Below are 21,968 nucleotides of genomic sequence, written 5' to 3'. Positions count from 1 at the left end.
TTCAGTGCATCATGCTCAATCATATAATTTTTCATATTGGCTGCCTCAGGTCCCATTAGGAAGCTATTATTCTGTGATTCAGATAATTAAAATCCCTTCTAAGAACTGGCTTTTCTGTTTATTCCCATTCAGTTGAGTTATTGTGAATGTCTTCCTAGTGCAGAAACATCAGGATATGAGTGCTTGCCTGGCTAAATGTAACACTTGCTTGGTCCATTTCCTCTATTTTTCCTGGAATGTTCTCAAACTTTAAATAAGTTGTAGGGGAAAATAAATATATTTAGTTTATGAAGTACAAATGAAAGCTTCACACTCTGGCAAGCCACCTCATGGCACAACAGCAACAGTGGGCATCATCCTGGGAAACACAGGAAGTTGCATCCCAAAGCTCTTGTTTATTACTAAGCTGCAACAACCTGCTGGGGCAGCACAACTTCGGGAATAAAGTAAAATTTAAAGAGGACAAAAATCAAGCAGGCAAATTCAATTGCCACAAAAAAAAAAAAAAAAGGTTGCAAAGTAAATCTGGCAGAAGATTTGTTTAAGCAACTTCAGCAATCTCTTACCGTCATGGTAGCAGAATTAATTAATTTTCTTAGTGTGTAAATTTAGTATGGAAATGTAGGGGTCATGGGCTTGCATGTAGGGGAAATTAATTCCTTCAGAAATAAAATGTGTGGAAAAAATGTCTACTCATCTTGGCCTTTCACATTAAAGAAGTATTTAATTTGGCAGGACTTAATAGTGTTAGTTTCCTTACCTCTGCATCATATCCAGCTGTTTCTCATAGAGCATTCTGAAGCTAAATTAATAAACGTCCTTCAAGTATCTTCAAAAGATGTCAAAAAACCTGCAGCTGCCAAGGAAGGATGCCAATCCCAAAGATGCAGGAATGTTGTCTTCAGATGCAGTCATGTCCCATGATTTTTTTTCTATTCATACTCTGAACATGTCTTCCATAAAGTTACTCTATACTGTGAAGTTAACATGTGTCTTTTACTGCCTTGAATGATAGGCTACATTACCAGAGCTGAAAGAAGTCCTAGCTAGAAAAGAATGCCACCTATATATCCTCAGAAGTTCCATTCAGTTACAGAGACTTGTTTCTCTTCCCAATCCTTTGTTTCAGTCAGTATTTTATAGGACTTCTGGCTTTAACAGTTTTTTTAAGGACTCAGGAACTAGACTCTGGACAGGCCAGAGGCAAGGCAAAGGTATTAATTGTTCCTTTGAAGCAAACAATTATGCATGTCATTTTAATAAGCAAGCTGCTAGTCTTAGCATAAAGGAAAAAGCTGGAATCCAGACTAAGCAATAATCAAATGGAAATCTTTGATTCTCTGCAGGTGTTAGTAATACTGAGTAGCATAGGTAACAGTAATTTTTGAAATCAAACTTTCACACATGTACAGCAGCCTTTGTGTTTCTCTCATACTGGACCATAGAAAAAATGGTGATGCACCTCAGTACTTCAGCCATTTTAAAGCCAACTAAAATTTCCAAATACCCTGACACACATTCCAGGGGAATTCTTTTGAATTAAAAAAGAAAAAAAAAAGCAAACAAAACAGATTCTATTGTTCTCTTCCATTAAAGAACCTCATGTAAACACCACATGTTTTTTATATCCTGACCAGCTTGGCTCAGGGCTATCAATTGACTCAGGAGCTAAACGAGCAGCTGGACAATTTCTACTGGCTGGTCCCTTGCTCAGGGCGCTGAATTACAAGGTCTTTTTACACAAAAGGTTTAACTGATGCTAATCTCCAATCAGAGTGAGACAAATCAGTGTAACATCTGAGCATCTTCTCTATATGAAACTCTGCACTCTGCTGTCTTTAATTCAATGCATACAAGAGATCTACAGCTCCAAGAATGATATTTCTGTCACCTTTTGTAGTCCCCCTTCGATTTTTATAGGTGAAATTGTCTCAACTCCTTCAGTAAACTTTTGGGAAAAAGAACTGTATAGGTGCACACCTTATTCTTTTAGTCAAGTTACTAATGCAATTAGTAAAGGGCAATTTCACAGCAGTAAACTGGTTATACCAACTAATGTCATTATATGATAATTACAAGGTCAATAAATCTAAATTATAGAAACACTATACAGAATGAAGGAAAAGCAACTAGTCACCAATTCTTTGCTGAAACGGGTGCTATTTTAATAGCTGCACATGAACAAACAGTATCTGCTCATTCATCATTTCAAAACATAAAACTAGCTTGACTCTTAAATCACTTAATGCAAGCATATTCATCACACCTCAGTCTTATATATAGAAGGCTCACATAATTTTTTTGGTGAAGGAATATTTACTATAATCTCAAAATAATCATTGCTTGAGAGTTCTATTGAATCAACATCTCTGTTTGTAATGAGCTATCTTTTCCTTACACTCACAATAATATATAGCCAAAGCAAGGAAAAACAAAAGGTCAGAAGAAGCAACTAAGTCTTGGTATGAATAAAGCTCTGAGTTAAAAGGCTCCTCTATCCAACTTGCTTACTGGACAAGACTGCACCTGAACTAATAATCACTATCATAATCTGACTCTTGTGGCAAAACTTAAGACATTTCACAGCAGGCAGAATCAGACCTTTACCTTTTACCCTCAACAAGATGTGTAGGTAATGAACAGATTCTCCTGTTTACAACCTTTGCAGTATTTCAAAACATGAAGCTGATATTCTAAGCAGTTGCTTTTCCTTTGAGCAATGAGAGCACAACAGACTCCTTATTAAACATTCTGTTGTATGAAGTAATAGTGAAACTGCAGTCTAAGGACACAGACCAAATAGGAAGAGCCTTATTACAGTAGCTAGGAACATCAGCTTTCAGATATACACATCCTCATTGAGAATTCATATACCTGAAAACTTCTTTACTTTTCTCAGATAACCTGTAAGTAATATAATAAGAAGTCATTAAGAGGTTAATTCTACCTGTCAATCTTGCCTGGCAGGTAGTTTATGCACGGTAGCTCGTAACTAATCACGATTAACTGTATGAAAATAAGGATTTCTTGGGAAAATAAGAAATTGCAAGGGATTGCATGTTCAAAATCATGATTTATTGATGTATTTTTTAATCATGTAGCTCCTTGCAAAGATACAGTTTATAAATTATAAAACAAGTATAGTTCTTTCCACAGCTTTCACATTTTAGTCCTCAAGTCCAGGTCAGTATTTTGAAACAAGAAGGTCAAAGGTAAATTATGCAAAATGGATTTAAAAAAAAAACTACACTAAAAAGCTTCAATTCTTCCAAGATCCAAGACAGACACATAATAAGCAGCATTACAATGTCTGCACTACACCCCCAAGCGATATATGCAGGAGAAGCAGCGTACAGTACCTGCACCAGACCTCAAGGAACACTTCATGATTAGCAGTACACAGCACCTGAACATCTACAGCAGCCTCAAAACTTATCATAGTAAAACAAATGCTCCAAGGGTTTACAGCACGTGTGGCAAGGTTAGATGACGGGTTGTAGCACATTACAGTCATGTCCAAGTGAGCCCTGCTTACCTGTGTATTCACACCAGGCCAGTGCACAAGCAGTACACACCAGCATTTCACCCCTGCACTGGGACACTCCTGCAAACGTACCTGCAAACTCATCCTACAGCACAAGGAAACAATTCATTGCCTGTATCCCTCTCCCCTCCACACACATCCAGTGGAAAAGGAAGGCTCCACTGAACTTCTACAAGATCAAATTACACTGATGACCAACTGACACCACTGCATTGGTGGGGATGTACCTCTGCAGTTAAATTTTGTATTTTGTGCTTGCTTGCACTTGACTTTTTCCTTAAGGTTGATGTCAACTAAATGCCAGATCTTAAAGGCAAACAAAATAAGTTTAATTTAAAGAAAAACATTTATTTGAAGTTCTTTTAAATCACACAGTTTAACAGATGACAACTTTCTCCCTTTTCACATTTCAAGTCTTCACCAGACACCACAAACACTGTCCCATGGACAGTGAGATTTTCCTATGATTCCTTTTGAATGAATCGGTATCTATGCAAATAAAGATTCACATTTTAAGCAAACTGATTTAAAAATATTTTTTAAAAAAACTCAACACAACAAAACAAAACTTTGTTATCAAATTCTTATCACAAATAAAAGGTGTTTAACACTCATAAGTTTGATCTCAAAACAAAATCCCAGTCATTCACAATCAAATAGAACATACTGCCTTCAGAAAATTTCCCAGAATTTTAAAATGCTCCAAATATATACACATTTATAACTTAAGTGCTTATTAGCTACAACCTTTTACTCATGCAAAAGTTGTGAGAGGACAAGGTGTTTCTTAGAGTGGCTTTTCTGAATATGCAGTAAAACTCTTCACTCGTGCAAAGAACAAAGGGGTGTACATTTTGTCAATGTCAAAAGTAGTAACAGCTGTCTCACCAGTCGATCTGCAAAGAGCATTGTAAAAGTTAAATTAGCACAAGTTGCTGTTTGAGTCCCTCATGCAATCATGTTCCATAGTACAGTGTGTGCATCAAGCTACAGCTGGAATAAAGTGTCTTTTGTAATGCTTTGTTCTGAAAGCATTTGAGTATTAGCTGAATCACACTATAGAGAATCTACTTCTTCATTCATACCTAAGAAACCACTTTGCCATTCCACTCTCATTATAAGGTCCAAGACCCGAGCAGTACAGAAACTTCACGCTTTCACAAAACCAATTTGTCTGTTTATGGAAGTTACCTATACTTCCAACCCCCAGCAGTTTATTTCCTGCATTTTATATTCTTACAGCTCAATAGCCGAGCTAGGTTTCTATAAAAACACTGAATATTAACAGCACTGGAAGACAAGGCCTAAATCCACCCTAACTGCCAACATCAAACATCTGGAAAGCCAACTTGCCAGCAATTTGAAGTGTCAGGAGCAAGAACAGCAGTAATGGTTCCTGCCTGGTTAGTGATCAGAACAGTTGGGCATATTCTGCACTGCTGAATTATATAGTTAGTAACATTAGAGTTCTCACATGGCAAGTACAGACATCTTTAGTCTGCACATCCACAGTGGAAAAGATATAAATCTTAAAGAAAACACACTTTCCACACCCCCTCACTAACACCACATTAAGTCATTCAACCCTGATTCAGTTCTGAAATCAAATACTCTGCATAAATCCTTTAAAAAGCTAAAATAGAATAGTTATACTACTTAGGAAACTTCCTATTATCATAAAACATGTTACTAAAATCTTGGGATTTCTTTACATAGAAGTTCATTATGGTATTTCAAATCAGGACCAGTTACTGTTTTCATGACATTTTGTTAAAGTCACCTATGTCTCAGACTCTTTACATTTTCTGTACTTAGTACTGGTCAAATTAATGTCACCTTTAATTCTACAGTTTAGTATTCTTTTTTGCTTTTGTTCTCCATTTACTCGCCTGCAAGTGATGTGACAAGAATGATGTATCCACACAAGTTTGTTGAACCTCTGGCGCCCACTAGAGCACAACTGCAGTCCTACATGGAAACTGTGATCTGTTTCTTGAGCAGGAACTCGGCGGAAATACCTGTATTTATGGTAATCAACTGGTTTCTGTACAGAGAAATAAGAAGTTCCATGACTTACAAAGGACACATTGTGCAACTATTTACCCCAAGTAACTGGGAGACCAGATAGATAAAACTCTCATACTTAAAAACAAGTACTACTGTTCCTTCAAAATACATAAATGTCTATGTTAATGATGGAAGAAGTTTCCACAGAAAGCAAAAGAAGCATGCAGAACACCACCCAACTGAGCATACTCACTGTAACACTTCTTACTCTTCACAAGTTTCTATTGACTAGCACTTTGGTAATCAGAAGAATTTGTAAATAAGTTGATCAAATCGTTCAGAGTTCAATTAACAAATACTACTTATCTAGTTTTACTAAATTATGTGGAACATAACTGCACACAGTTAAATCTATTCTCAGAAAATGACCTGTTCATTCTTCTTTCTTGTTAACAACGTTGACACCTAATAGCACCATAAATGGAAATTAAGCCTAATTCTCCCCTAAGGGGGAGAACAACTATTTAAATTTGAACCAGATGTTTATTTGTCTTAATAAATTATTACAGATTTGGGGACAAATGTAAGAGACATCACCATGCTTAATTATTTATACTTTATTTTTAAACTGTTTAAAAATTAAATTAATTTTTTAATCTTTTCGTGTAAGGCAAACATTCAGTCTGAGTAAAATCTTGTTGATCTATTTCTCCTCTATTCTATTTTCCTACCTACCTCTTCCTTTTTCTTCATTATTACAGCAAATACTTTGGTTTGATTGTCTGTTTCCTGGGATAGGCGATAATGGCCAAGCAAGATTGCATCCGTTCTGGAAAGTTAAAAAGAAGGATAATGTAAAAATATTCTGTGTCTCAAAAGTGTGATAATACAAATATCAGCAATGAAACAAAGACTGACTACATAGCATAATGATATAAACTATTTCTTATTTCCATTCAGTAAAGGCTCACTGATGATATTAAATCATGAAAACATTTCAGAAAGTTACTTCTAGTTTTCTCAAAGAGGACTTAAAGGTAAGTTAGTTGGTTCTATCTAGCCTACTGCTAAATATTTACAAATTTCTGGTGAGCAGCTCAAACCTGCAATTGTTTGAAGCTGCAAACAATTTTCTATGTTTTTATGTCAAAATATCAAAAAGTACTAATTTTGACATCTCACTGAAATCTTCACTTTCCTTCACTTAAGGAAGTGTAAGAAGGCAGTCAGAAAGGATTGTTCCATTTACTTGCCTTAAAAATTTTGAATCACATAACCAACAAAGAAAATCTAATTAAAATACCAGGACCCTAAAATGAAAGATATCTTTGCATAAAGATCAAAATTTTTTGTAGTTCTTAGGAGAGAATTATAAATATCTACAACACAATATAAATATCATTGTTTTGCTAAGCCAGGATATAGAATCTGAGACAAAAGTAAATAGAAATTGCTAGGTAAAAGCAAAATACAAACTGTAGATCCAAATACTTTATTTCAATAACCTTGTGTTTTTAGTCCGTAAGCGAGGAACTATAGATTGAGGATCTTCAGGAGTTGTTAGCATCATAACTTGACCATCTGGAAAGAATCTCAAATACCTGCAAAAAGATATTTACACAATGCAAACCTAGAAAAAGTATAGTTTTCCTGTTTCTTTGCTTTTAAAATCACAGGAAGTTACCCAGAAGGATTCAGTACTTAATTGGTAGTAGCATTTGAAAACACAAATAACAGAAAAAAAGAGATCAGAAATCAAAAGAGAGTTACAAATATTGAAAGAGGAAGTTATGAAGAGTTTTGTCACCTGTCAAAGCAAGGTGGCTACCCTGGGATCAAACTGACCTCAAGTTTCTCCATTTCTATCCACTGAGATCAATGCAACAAAACCTCAATTACAGTATCAGTACAGAATTAGCAACTTTATATCAACTTTTTCAGGTTCTGGAATCTGATTGATTTTTACAGTACTCAAGTACTGTGCTAATGTTTGAGACTATAGCAATAGCCACCTGGTTCAAAAGCTTCTTTCTATGAACAGCTTTCAGCCTCAGAAAGGACAGCAGAATGAAACAATTAATCTGGGAGCAACAAGATGAAAAACGACAAAAAAAAAGGCTGAGGAAACAAATGGCAAGGCATTTACAGCAGCCTCTTGATTTTTACAACTGATTACACATACACTAAATTACTAATCTTGTATAATTATGTATTCTCTTTGCTGAATTGTGTCATGTGTTCTCTGAGACATGTAAAGCAAAAGTTGTTTAAGGAAAGACATCTGTAGATAAGTAATAATTGTTACAAGTGTTCACGCTTTCACCATGTGACATGGTTTAAGCCAGGATGAAACATGTTTCTAAGCTCATTTCTAATTATCATAATTAATCCTATTTATAAAACCTGTTCTCAAAAAATACACATTGCTTTACACACTGTAGCAGTTCCATTCACTTTTACAAAATGATTATTGTCTGTGATAGCCAAGAGTGAATTTAAAGAACTTAAAGAGAAACATTTCACTCACTCATTGTACTACAGCTCTACCTGTAATATTCCACTTGGTGCCATGCTCTATAGAAACCATCAAGAGACTGTTCTCCTTGACGTATGTATTTTGTCTTGCTGACATACACACCTACAGAAAAGGAAGATATATGAAAAAAAACTAAGAACATAAAATATTTATGATGAAAAGCCAATAATCTAAAACTTTTGAGTAGGTTTTGTTACTTAAATACATGCAAGTTTTTATTTTCATCCCTTGTACCTTCCCCTTCTCTTGCAGATATTTTGCAAATTGAAGTGCACAAACAAATTCACATCAGGTCTAACAACAATATCATGAACATCAAACCCACCTGACTGTTTCTCTCACACACAGTTACAACTATTTCCAAAAATACAGCTTACCATCAAATCGAACACGAGGCCTTTCCAAAAACATGTCCCTCCAAGACGCATATGGAACAAGTTTATTGCAGCTCCTGCCCCATATTTTCAAACAGACCTGATGCCAGATTTCAGGATCTCTAGTGAAAATGAGAAAAAGCAAACCCCATAACTTTCCTACAAACACTGTTTAGATTTCAAATATCGAAGTAACACTCTCTTACTTAGTTTGGCTGCAACTAAAAAAGTCTTTCTTGAACAAAAATAACCCATAATTTAAAACCCTTGACTAATTTACTTAATTCTGGAGTATTTGAAAGCCTTTTCCTCTTCCCAGTGAAACTGAAGAACAGAATGTCATTTTCATCCAAGTACAGAACCACAACACTGCAGCATCGTGGCACTTCTCTGTGTGGCTGTATGAGGATGACAACATAACAGACCATATTTTGGAGACCTAATTTCCAAACAAGGTAGAGCAAATAATAATGCTAGATTTTTATTACGGTAAAGTCATCTATCTCACCTACCATTTAGTAGTGTATTCAAAAACTGATTAGCACTGTGAGGAGCTTAACATGAAAATGTCCATGGGAAGGAAAAGCAGGACATACTCAGTGCAAAGAGAAGTTTAACTCTAGGTAAATTATCTACAATACCTGGCACAAATGTAAAATCCTCGACAAACAAGAGATAATTGCTCCAATGATCTTAGATCCAAGTCACTTGAAACCACCCATCGGAAAATGTACATCAGTACTTCCATAGGCAACGCTAAAAAGAAAAGAAATCCTTGTTAGACGCAACCTGTAAACCAACAGGTTATTTATAATTTCAGGTTTAACTTTTCACTTTCTATTAAAAAAAAAATCCTACTTTTCACATTGTATGTGAATGCCAGAGAACAAAAAAAAAATTAACTTAAAAGGTCACTATAGATTAGATGCAATGTCCATAAAGGATCTTTTTCAGCCTATTAACTTCTGAAGGAGATAAGACTTTTTACATCTTTCCATTCTGCTAGAAGAAAGTCAGTAAAAAATATACTGTAACACCGGCTGAAAAGCAGAATATAAATCTAGAAAGAGACCAACATTGCTGCTCAATGGACACATCTCCTGAGACCATTTTAGACTAATGTCTGCAACATCTTGCCTTTACTGACAAAAAAAAGAAAATACATTTTCTCAAGAGTACAATGCAACAGTTATTAAAATATTTTTTAAATCTCTGTTTTCTTTATGCTTTGGTTTGCTGCACTTATTTTATTTTCTTTTCTTGACCAGAACAAAGGAGGCCATGATTTCAAAGTGGAAGTGATAATTTAGGATGCAGAACAAAGGGGCATCTGTTTTTAAGAGAGATCATAGCTCATATACACTCTCTACAATTTAGATCTCATTAGGAAGTCTCAGGATAACTGTCCTAGAACTGAAGCACTGAAAGTCATTAACCTTCAAAAGACCTTTTAGCTTTGTTATATAGTCTTTCTGACCCTGAAAACACACTTGTTGCAAAAATCTCACATAGACTCAGATAAAACCAAGAAATGTTAAAATGCATGGTCTACAAAACAATTGTCTCTTACTCACATTCAAAAATTGTAATAATTGTATTTGCAAACCAAACCAAAGAACTGGAAGGAAAACTGGAATATGCTTACTTCAGCAAGTCTTAGAAGTTGCTTCTTTTAGGTATGCCTCTGATCCTGAAAATTCTAATCAGAAATACTACATGGAAAAAGCTTATGCAATAAAGACAAGATCTTGTATGAAGACAAGATTTGTTTACTTAGTTGGTAATTTTTTCTCCTTTGTATGTAACTACAGAAGTAAACAAAGAGATAACGTATGCACTTCTTCAAAGGTGGCTTTTGAATGAATGAGACAAATGTTTTAATAAAGTGAAATGTCTATATAAATTCTGCCTCTCAAATCTTACAGCATATCTTAATTCTTACCTGAGATGTGGGTCTGGCTGACATAAACTTCAGGCTGACAAAGTTTGACTGAAGATTCCTGAAGAGTTAACTGCTGCTGGAAATCTGTCAGGAGATCTGCCATTTTGTCATCCTCTTTGGTATCCTCAACACTAGAAAAGGGGCAATGCCAACACTGTAATATTGGACAAAACATAACAACAGATGTCCCCATCTTGGCATCAATCCACTGCCTTACTCTCATTCAATGGAGTTGTTTCCTGTACGTTTTTAAAGCAATCTCATTTCATCATACAATAAAACAACTACTGAAATATGGTCATTAAGATGTTGCTGGTATGTAAGGGTTTTTTCACTAAATTTCCATCCCAGTGTTTTTTTTTTTTTGTTTGTTTTTTTTTTTGTATTTGAGAGTTTTTTATTGAAGTCACTGAAAAACAAATCTCGTATTTTACTTTGTCTAAGATATGGCATATGCAAGAAATAAAATGTTGTTAATGAAAAGTTGTATTTTGTAATCCATCTCATGATGTAAGATATTGGAAACAATTCAGGATTATTTTTCATGCTTGTGTTATTCACTAAAGAGTGATCCTTGGTGGGTTTATTCAAAAGTAATGAAGGAAAACTGCTTCTTTATCTATTCTGTAAATAGGCAAAAATAATAAATTTCAGGAGTCAGAAGAAGATAGCAAAACAGAAACAATAAGCTTGCTACTTATCAGAAAATTTGAAGGATTATTAAGTGATAAAATAACATTACTACATTAAAAAAAAAATCTAAATTTAAGTCATATGCCATAATACAATCTTTTTAATAGCTGCCTGCTTGCTTGCCCCAAATAACCATAAACAACACAGAACTCCTTGGGCACATCACAGAACACTTTCTTTCCCCTGACTTGGTATATGAGCTAATTAAGAAACCTTCCAGTCACTTTTTAACACTATTCAATTCTACTCTAAACAAGCTAATACAATGAGTTGAGAATATACACAAGCACCTAGTAGACCTACCAATGGATTTTGAAGTGTCAAAGAGAAGACAATTATGTTTGGGCCTGTCCTAACTAAGATTACAATAAGGTGTTGCACTGAACATACCTTCCTTTATTTTGGTGAGTATTATGGTCAGTCCCAGTACCTACTGGCCATACTGTAAACTGTTTTTTCAAAGCTAATTGTGTCATTTGTTTTTTCTTATCAAGACTGTATGAAACACCTACAACAGTAATTCAGAAAGCACAAACACCACAACTAAAATCTTTCCAAAACAATACATCTCTACAAACACTGCTTTTAAACAGTAGAGCAACAATTGAGACTACTGGTTTCTTTTCCCTCACTGACACAAAGTACTGGGAACAGTACAGCAACATTTAAAAAAACACATAAAAATCCACAGAATTGTAGAATCATTTAGGTTGGAAAAGACCTCTAAGATCATCAAGCCCAACCATTAACCCAGCACTAAACCATGTCGCTGACATGTCACATGTCACATGTACACATCTTTTAAATATCTCCAGGCACAGTGACTCAATCTCTTCTCTGGGCACCCTGTTCAAGGGCTTGACAACCCCTTCTGTGAAGATTTTTTCCTAATATTCACTCTAAAGCACACCCTAAGGCTATTTCTTCTTGTCCTGTCATTTGTTATTTGGGAGAAGAGACCAACATCTACCTCAACATACCCTCCTTTCACGTGATTGTAGAGAACAGTAAGATCTTCCCTGGAGAGATCTTCCCTGAGCCTCCATTTCTCCAGGCTAAGCACCCCCAGCTCCCTCAGCTGCTCCTCACAGGACTGGTGCTCCAGACCCTTCCCCAGCTCCACTGCCCTTCCCTGGACTCTCTGCAGCCCCTCAGTGTCTTTCTCACAGTGAGGGGCCAGAACTGGACACAGCACTCGAGGTGTGGCCTCAGCAGTGCTGAGCACAGGGGACAATCCCTGCCCTGCTCCTGCTGGCCACACCATGGCTGATACAGGCCAGGGGCCACTGCCCTTCCTGGGCACACCCTGGCTCATGTTCAGCCAAATATAAACCAGGACCCCAGGGTCCTTTTCCACCAGGCAGCTTTCCAGCCACTGTGTCCCCAGCCTGTAGTTTTGTGTGAGGTTGTTGTGACCCAAGCACAGGACTCAGTACTTGGCCTTGTTGAAATTCACACAATTGGCCTTGGCTCATTGATCCCGCATGTCCAGATCTCTCTGCAGAGCCTTCCCACCTTCCAGAAGGACCCCTCCTGCCCAACTTCAGGTCAGAGAGTCTTAATGGAGTAGAGAAAATTATGCTTAAGTAAGAAAATAATCCTATGAAAACCAAGGTTTTTACATGGCTATAGTGCATGATCCAGTAGTTTTCCTAGTGCACAAACACAGAGCAAAGATTTCATGCCAGCAACAAATTCAGAAATGAAACTACTGGATGTAAATAAAGCACTTAGCTCATCTTGCACTCTTTTATATTAAGTCAACAGCTGCATTGGAGCTGTCCTGTCCTGGGGCAACAAAACTGAGCTAGTAATACAACAGCGACATGGCTGTGCTTTCCTTTTTCATTCTCCATGTTAAAACTCTTGTTTTTTTGATGCAGCTATCAGCAGCACCAGTGGCTGCTAAAAGTAAGCAAGAATTTGGGAAGCTGCTCCATAAACTTGTCTATGTTAGACTGCAGGGGCTGGAACAGAAGTTTTGGCCCTCCTTAAACACAAGTCTTGGGCTCAAGTTATGCCAGCTGTAAGACACTACACATCCACCGTACTGAGGCCAGGGGTATTCTGAGCTGTGTGATGATGAAAGACTAGACTACTCAGATTGCAGTCTTTGAGCTTCTAAGTGTGCTGCTCTACTGAAAATGCTCTTATTTCACTGTGTTAGCACAATAACAGATTATTCCTTTACTTAATTAAGATGCTTATTTTATTAGCATGAAGCTTTAACCAATTTATCTTTTTGCCATCTACAACTTTGTATATGATCCTAAAACTGAAAATCAAATCAAAATAGTGACTGATGTTTTTTTTTTACTAAGTAAGAGCATAACAACAGATTTGTAATCCTTCCCCTTGAAATTAGCTAGCTCCAAACAAGCCTGTTACTGTCCTTGAAAAATATAGTTTACTCAACTGAGAGTAGGTAAATTTTCCAGATACTAAGAGACTTACAACTTCGTATTATAGCAGAATATTGACATCCTTCGGAAACAAAATGTCATGTTTCAGTACTCCTATGCACTTAATTAGTAAAATTTCATACTTACCACCTCTTTCCAGCTCCATCACCATCTGGGGACCGTGTATAGGTGATCTTAAACTCTATATCAGGTACAAGCTGCATGGCTAGACGATAAAACTTGATGGCTGAAAATAAAGGTTTGATGTTAAAACATATCTGATGCCCATATTAGCTTATCAAAGCAAAGATTGGTTTCAGAGATATAGTTTCAGCTAAAAGCACAAAAAAAGGTGGAAAATGCCTTTGCCTAGGAAAGCTTATTTAGTCAAACTGTTAGGTTTAAATTCAATACAGAAGAGAGGAACAGTAAGTATCTGTTTTCAAAACTAAATCCCTCGTGCTTTTTTAGAATAACGAGTTATCTCAGATGTGTTTCAGCTTTTACAGATTTACCTTAATTACCACAAATTCAACTATGAAGTAGAAAACATTATGAACTCCTGATGTTGTTTGGTGCCCAGCACTTGCAAAGATTTCCCAACAAGCTGTAAAGATTTTAGACAGTAGATCCACAACTAGCCATAAATTAAATGAGAGAGAAAAATTATGCAGGCAACTGAAGTCCCTGGTATAGCACAGACAGGCATTCAGACATATACAACACTAGGAAGGTGAGAATGATGAATAAAATATTGTTGCAATTTAAAAATTTCAACAATAGATGCAAAATATATAAATTTCTCTGTGGAAACCCCTGGAAACTAGAGAAGGCACAGAAGCAAGCCACCAACACACTGAGGATGAGGCAAGCAGCCTTGTCACAAAACTGTGGGACATGAAGGAAAACCTGACAGCTTGGGTTTTGCACACTTTTCTCACACACACTGAAAACACTTCTGCCCTTAGCATTAGAAAGATCCTGCAAGCACTGAGTAGAGAAAGAAGTTCAGGAACATCACTGGGGCAGCAAACTGTTATTTCAGCTGCAGAATGTCTTTCTTTTGATTCAGCTTTGTGAATGCTTTGTACATTAAATAAATTTGATGTATTCACATTCAATCCATTTCCATACCAGTAGTAAAATCATGTATGCATGTGTATGTTTCTTTATATTCCTACATTGTGATACCAAGATCAAAGGGCAATTCTTCTTCAGCGTAGACTTTTAAAACCAAAACTCAAATGAAACATCACTGAGTGTGGAGCTGTTTAGAATTTGTCTGATGAGTCTGAGAAACTCGAGTTTGGGGCTAGTAAATATTCCGGTTTCCTTGAGTTCATGTGAGGGCCAGTGACTGACAAATAATATCCTTTGGCTGTTGAAGATGAGAAATAGCAGAAGCCAGCTAAATAGAGATCAGTCTCAACCTTTAGCATTTAATCTTGCAGACAAGGCCTCTAGTGTACTTAAGTAAGAAGAAGCTGCAGAACACAATTGTCTCACAAACATCAGATATCAGCAGCTTTCAGAAGAAGGCTTGGATTCTGGTAACCTGGGCCAGGTCAGCAAATAAAAGCCTGATGTGAAAAGAGATGTCCCAACATGTGCTCAGTAACATATCTGTGTCTGGCATAGGACCATGCCTCTAAGGTCTCACACAGATCTATGTGTAGAAGTAATTCAGTTTAATTTCTCTAAGTCTCAAATCAAATTCAGTTGAATTCATATTCATGCAATCCAGATGTCTGAAACACTTTTGTGAATGAACTGTTAGATATTACTATTTCTTTGCTGCTATGTTCAGTGCACAAGGAGTGCACTGAAGCAGATGGAGCTATAACTTTCATTTTATATACACAATGTTTAAACAGACTGTTTTCCTCAATTTTTTTTAATTCATTCAGAAAGAACCTTCACAATCTACTACATGATTTCCTAAATACATACCAGATTTTTACTTCTGACATATTTTTTTACTATGCATTTAATCCTTTACCAAACAACCACCATATATCTTAGCATAAATTAATTTTTGCCTGTAAAAACACAGAAATTAGAAACTGAGACAACTGATTTTATTAACTACAGGGGACTTGTATTTCTCTCAGTTAATACGAGATACAAAACAACAACCAGAAATCACTTGAAAATGAAAGAAAATTCCCATGGTGAAGTGGAAATTTTGTATTCAGCAGGTGGCTGACTTCAGGAGCTTCCAGAGCTCTCTCAGATTTCTGTATCTTTACTTACTTTGCACCTGAACTTTACACACTGTGGCCAAACCCTCTGGTGGATGAGCAGGATGGCACACACATTCTGCTTTACTTTCTTTCTTGCATGAAAAAAACAGAAAATTGGTATCTCCACTACTGACCTACAGGACTTGGAAGTTAGGACAGACTTCTTACTCTTTAGATTCTGAAAACTAAATATGAGAAAGAAAACTTTGAATTTCCATTTTTACTAGTGCTGATAGCAAGAGTAAAGGTAAGGAAACTAAGCACCTTAAATATTTATGACAAACCTCAAAGACTACCAGACTTGAATGTTCACTGCAGGAGTTCTTGAAAAAGCTATTTTAGTATGCTGCGTTAAACAAATAAAAACCCCCAAACCCAAACAGCCCTCTCAAAAAAAAAAAAAAAAAAAAAAACCAAAAAAAAAACCACCCCACAACCAAACAATAAAGTTTTAAAGCATTCCACAGGTTAAGTAGTTTTGTTCACAGTGGAATGATGAGAACTGTGAGCACAGGACATATAGTTTATTGCCTTGATTAATTACTATGCTAATTTCATGTTACAGAAGTCACATAAAGAGGTGCTCTAAGATAATGTTATTTTGCCTGAAAGCTAGAAATTCTTTGATGTCATTTTTGCTTTATCTCAACCTTAGAGCTATGACATAATGGTTCCTTCTGTAGCATGTTTGCTTGCTTATCTGAATGATGGAGCTTGCAAATCACTGTTAGCCTGTAGCTTAAGTTCACTGGCACCATGCAGATTTGCCCATAAATCACAGGGTGTTAGATTTCTCTACAATAAGGGTGTTCATTGTAGACTTCCATATTACCTTCATAAAGGGCCCCATTTCGTTCTTCTTCCACTGCCTTCAGGAAAAGTTCTTTTGCCTGCACAATAAATTACACAGACCATTGTTTAATTCCTTATAAATACAAGTGCAATGTCACTTAACTTAGAATTATTTTTTATTTTACCTACTGCACCTATGACAGAGATAACAAAATAACTCCATAAATAGAAAAGACATACTCATGTACTACAAGACATAACTGAAATTCCCAGTCAACAAACTATCTGTTTTCCTGCTACTCACCCCTTACCTACAGTCTTTCAGAAAGCAGATTGTGAAGGTGACACCAAGGCAAACATAAAGACTAGAAAAATCAGTGTAGGATTATGTAGACATTAGTATGGAGAAAACAAGATAACCTCCAGATTTAATTCAGCATTAGCTTTTAGAAAAGTTATAATGGAACAGTAATACAGACAAATAAAACCTCAAAATTATGGATCTTTTTCTGTACCTTTTCCTCTTTTGCGATCTCCTGTTTTCCCCTGGCATCAACAGACTTTAGTCCAGGTTCTCTTGACGATGCTCTGCATGGCAGAGGTTCCAACCCACTAGAACTCACACCTGGGGCAAGCTCAAACATCCACTGAGCTCTGAACATCTGGAGCTCTGCCTAAAAAACATGATTAGTTCTACTTAGTATCACATATTCAGAGAGTGTATCTTCTGAGGAGAAATTATAAAGTACAAACACAAAAAAGAATTTCAAAACTATGCTTTACATTTTCAAGTCTTACATGGCTTCAGTGAATTTAGGTACAGAGAGTTAGCAATTGTTTTATGGAAAATTAAAACAAAAAGGTGCACAATTACTTGTTCAGTCTCATTCAATAAGAAAAGTGCTTTTTTCTAGACTGTTCCCTTCAGAAGAAAAATTAATGTTTGAAGAAGTGGTTGTTAGTACTATGGTTATGACCTAAGATTCCATAGGAAAGTGATCTTTCCAGACATGTTCATGTTTGTTCTTGTTTATACAGAATTATCATCAGCAAGAAATCAATTAGCTCTTAAAATTAAAATTTAGAAACTCCAGGTTTTTGTACACAAGTATTCTAAGGTATCTAGCATTCAAAGATGGTAATTTATATAATATACATATAAGACCTTACTCCTTTCTCTTTTAAAAAGTATGGACTACACTCTGTGAAATAATACAAGTTACAATTTCTGCTACACCTTTTTTTCAGCATCTTTGAAGTTACACTTTGCATGTCTCTTCCAATCATCACAACTTCTGGGGAGCAACTACACAGAAATCTAAGAGAACACACTTTTTTATTACACTGCTTTTATCCTCTTTCTGGTCCAGTAGAGAGTGACAAGTTAAACTGGAATTTGATCACAGGAACAGCTGTTCAATTCCTAGAGTTCTTCAAAGAAATTCCAGATCTGTCACAAGCTTTCTTTTCATCTACACAGATAGCCAAAGACTGAATTTGACACTTGGAACACATTGCAAAATTTATCTCACTTTTTGAGGGGCAGACAGATTAAGCATTTGTCAGATCAACAAATGTGCGGTAACTAAATGAGGACAAGTGATGCAGTTTAAATCACAGCAGTACTATGTTTGTAAAAACCCACTAGCATGAGAGACATACCTGAAGATTTGCTTCACCAGATCTTTCACTGTCATCGGTTCTCACCAAATCAGCGTGACAATCTTCTTCGGCTTCTGCCTAGTAGAGAGCAGTCAAATGTGATTACAGGGTATGCATAAGGCCCTACAGCACATTCACAAACAGCAACTCTCATGGACATGCATTAAAAAAAAATTAAGAATACTTTCCTTTTGATTATAAAAATTAATTTTAAAACTACTGAGATCAGTTGTACTTATGTGTTAAGTCAATGAAGATGGGTTTTGCATTTTAGACACGTTAATCCAACACAGCTTAGCTGTGTATCACTTGAAGGCTTCCACACTTCAATACACAGGCCTACCTGACTAAATACACTCAGTGTCTATGTAAAAGCACAGAGCAAAAGCTTCAGTATGAAACAATAATGTGCTTTGTTCAACTAATTAAAATTTAACCACTATCTTCTAATTATAAAGATAAACCACTATTATATTGTTTATTAGTATTGTTTAATATTTGCAAGAGCACAAAAGTGCTTTGAATAACAATATATACTTTATATATACATGTGAAACTAAACAAGAAATGTGTTGGAAAATAAAATAAAAAGCTACCATGAGAGCTTGACAGTTGGTTTTATTTACAGTACAGCTGTGAGACAGGTTAAACAAATAAAACCTGAAATAAGACCTTTGACTAAACATAACATGGCTCTATATAGGAAGTTAAGCCAGCTAAGAGGAAAACTTTAAAAGATGCAAATTAATTATCACAGTGAAATATACTGAGATTTATGGAGTCTGTACTAAAGTAAAGGAAAAATAATTTTGAGCATCAGTGACAAGCCACTATAATGATAACAACAGCAAGATGCCAGTAAGAGGGAAAAAACACCAGATAATTTATAATTTACAATTGATAGACATGGTTGGTTGGCTGAAGATAAACAGATATTGCATTTATTTCTACACTCTGATTTTTAATTTCCGTACATTTTTAATTTCCAGTGGAGGAAACAGGTGAGCCAGAACACTGTAAAACACCAGTGGCATTAGAAGTAAATAACTTGGAAATTTCATGGTCTTTGATTCCAGAATTTAATTGCAGGCAGTTAATGCCCTATGAGTTGTGACAGTCCTACCACATTATTAGCATCCAGGAATATTTTGTTGACCAAGCAGAGCCAGCTAGGAATGAGCTGGCTCTGAAATGTGTGTCTGTAAGTGCATTATATTATGGCACTGGGCTGACAGAAATAAGACCTAATTCTGTCTGTGCAGAGTGCAAGGCTTCTGGTTTGCAGCCTGTATTATGTCCAGTCAGCTCTCCAGTCTGGGCAATAAACCTGGTTTTATCTGCAACATGCAGAAACTAGCAATTTCTAAACTAAATCAACACACTATCTTCTTGTGCATAAAGGCACGCCCATTAAAATTTTAACTCCTGAAGTCTGTAAACAAACTGATTTAAATGTTGGAACTGCTTAGAAGATTAGAAAGCTGGATGAAGTTTACTTCATTCAAAAAATTTTTATTTCACTAACCTGTTCCACTCTTGATTTTCAATCCCTCTTCTTCATTCAAGGCTGCCCTTGATTTTTGAGTCACAGTCAGACATGGTAGTGGATCAACTCCATCCAAAATGTAATTTGATGCTATTTGAAACCCAAATATGCTCTCAACTCAAACCAAAAATACTATGAAGACCTGTCCCACAGTCTAAAAGCTGTCAAAAACCATCATGAAATTGATTACAAGCAAAGTTTTGTCATTACCTTCCCTACACTGTATGCATGTGCAATCTCCAATCTCTGGTATCAAAGATTTGTCTTCTGGCAGTAGTAGCAACCTAAGTGGCCACCTCTCTAAATTTACCAGTAAAGCAATTAATTCACATTGCTACTGCATAGGAATGAACTAGAAAACTGATCTCTATTAACAACCTTTCCACTATTTATTTGATCTGCTGAAACCCTAGGATTTTGCTAGGACAAGTGAGTAAACACAGGTCCTGTGAAGCAAGGACCTTCACCAGCAGACAGCTCATGAGATCACACCTAAAGCACTTTGCAACATGTACAGATTGGCTCCTTGCCCCCACTATGAAAATACTTGCGTTATACTTAAGAGTTTCTGAAATTCACAGAACACTGTGCTCTAACTGCTACTTAGGGGATAAATCCAGACTGGTCATCCTTGTGCTCCTGGCCTTTCTCCTGATACAAGTCAGCTGTCACATGGAACAGTGACTTCATCCTGATTGAAAGGAAGACATCCTACTGAGTACTGGTTGATTGGCTTGACTAATTTTCCACGAGGAAAGTAGTAGCCTGTCAAGCCACCAAAAGGTAATATGTCAAAAGTAAACACCTAATTTAGGCTGCAACTTGTAAAAAACGAAATCAGCTGAGAAGATTCAATTCTGATTTGCTTGCAAAGCTTTAGAAACCATTTGCCAAATGCAGAACTAGTTTATTTGCACAGTTCAGTTTTGTTTTGCAATCAATAATTGCATGCTGATTTCCTCAGACTACATTACTCACTAAACTGTCTGTAACGTCAGACAGTTTAATAGTTCCGATCTCTGTTTCAGCAAAATAAAACCAAGATCAGTTCGAAGCTGAGTGTCACCAGTTGAACAAGGCTATGTGTTATGTGTGAACCATACAGAACTCGGGGAGGAGCAAGTACGGCAAAGCCAAACAGTGACTGCCTGCTAACATTCCGCTTGGTTCTATAAAAAAATGAGAGAGCCACCCTATTTTTCAGTAAATGTGGTAGAAGCAACACCGTGTTCAAAAAGAAGAGTTTTGATAACCGTGGTGAGACATTTTAACAGCTCCCATGTGATATAAATGGTTTAACTTTGAATGATCGAGGTCTCATCATGGATACTTGAATCCATATTGAGGCGCAGTCAATAAAGCAATACTGAGTCCAGGAATATTTCGGATATGTTAAATGACAAACTCAACTCGAGTCCCCGGCCCACAGAGTCCTTGAAATGACTGAGTGACTTTATGCCACCACATTTTTGAGGCAAGAGAGGGAAAGGAAGGGCACGCTTCCCTGTAATGACACAGGGATTTTGTTCACGCGTTCCTACGGAGGGCTAGCTTGCTCCAGAACCAAGCAGCCCCGCTCCTCACCAGCCTCTGCGGGAGGCGGCCGTGTCTGCCGCGGTGGGGCGGGATCACAGCCCGTTTCCCACAGGCATCACCCGGTGCCTGGGGGCGGACAGGCGGGCAGGGCAGGGCTGCCTGCCAGCAATTCGCCCGGGGGCCGCTCCCACGCACACACCCCCTCGTCCCGGTGCCGCCCGGCCGTCCCTGCGCGGCGGCCGAGCCCCCGCCGCCCGGGCCCGCTCACCATGCTGCCGACGCTCGGGCGGCGCTGTCCCGTCCCGGGGGCTCTGCCCCCCCGCTTGGTCCGTGTGTCCTCCCTGCCCGCGGGGGGCACTTAGCAGAGTTCTCGGTCGGAGAAGCGCACCACGCAGCGGGAGTCCCTGCGGGCCCTGCGGACGGCAGCCATCTTCCCGGCGAGCAGGGCCGGCGGCGGGAGCGGCGGGACACGGCCCGGGCGAACCCGCCAGGTCAGAGCGCCGCCTCCCGCGCGGGCCGCTACGACGCGCGACAGCACGGACTCCCCGCCCCGGTGCGCACCGCGGCCCGTGGCGCCTCTGCCGCCTAAGGCGGCGCGCTGCAAGGCCTGCTGGGGAGCGTAGTCCGCGGCCGCACACCACGGGAAGAGCGGCAGAGCAAAGGCTGCCGGGAACTGTAGTCTCCGTGAGTG

General features: G+C 37.5%; 1 protein-coding gene across 1 annotated transcript; it reads right to left on the bottom strand.

Annotated features, from left to right (window-relative positions):
* Positions 1-3,053: 3,053 nt before the first annotated feature.
* FBXO9 (F-box protein 9) lies at positions 3,054-21,927 on the bottom strand. Its single transcript, XM_056487774.1, has 13 exons — positions 21,546-21,927; positions 18,196-18,273; positions 17,049-17,207; positions 16,574-16,631; positions 13,646-13,745; positions 10,404-10,534; positions 9,103-9,217; positions 8,465-8,583; positions 8,099-8,189; positions 7,057-7,152; positions 6,287-6,380; positions 5,434-5,588; positions 3,054-4,440 (listed from the first exon to the last, which is right to left on the bottom strand). The coding sequence occupies exons 1-13, from the start codon at positions 21,546-21,548 to the stop codon at positions 4,332-4,334; spliced, it is 1,308 nt and encodes a 435-aa protein (XP_056343749.1). The 5' UTR covers positions 21,549-21,927; the 3' UTR covers positions 3,054-4,331.
* Positions 21,928-21,968: the final 41 nt, after the last annotated feature.

Source organism: Oenanthe melanoleuca, chromosome 3 (genome assembly GCF_029582105.1).
Source record: "Oenanthe melanoleuca isolate GR-GAL-2019-014 chromosome 3, OMel1.0, whole genome shotgun sequence".
Lineage (NCBI taxonomy): Eukaryota > Metazoa > Chordata > Aves > Passeriformes > Muscicapidae > Oenanthe > Oenanthe melanoleuca.
This window is presented reverse-complemented; position numbering and strand designations above follow the sequence as displayed.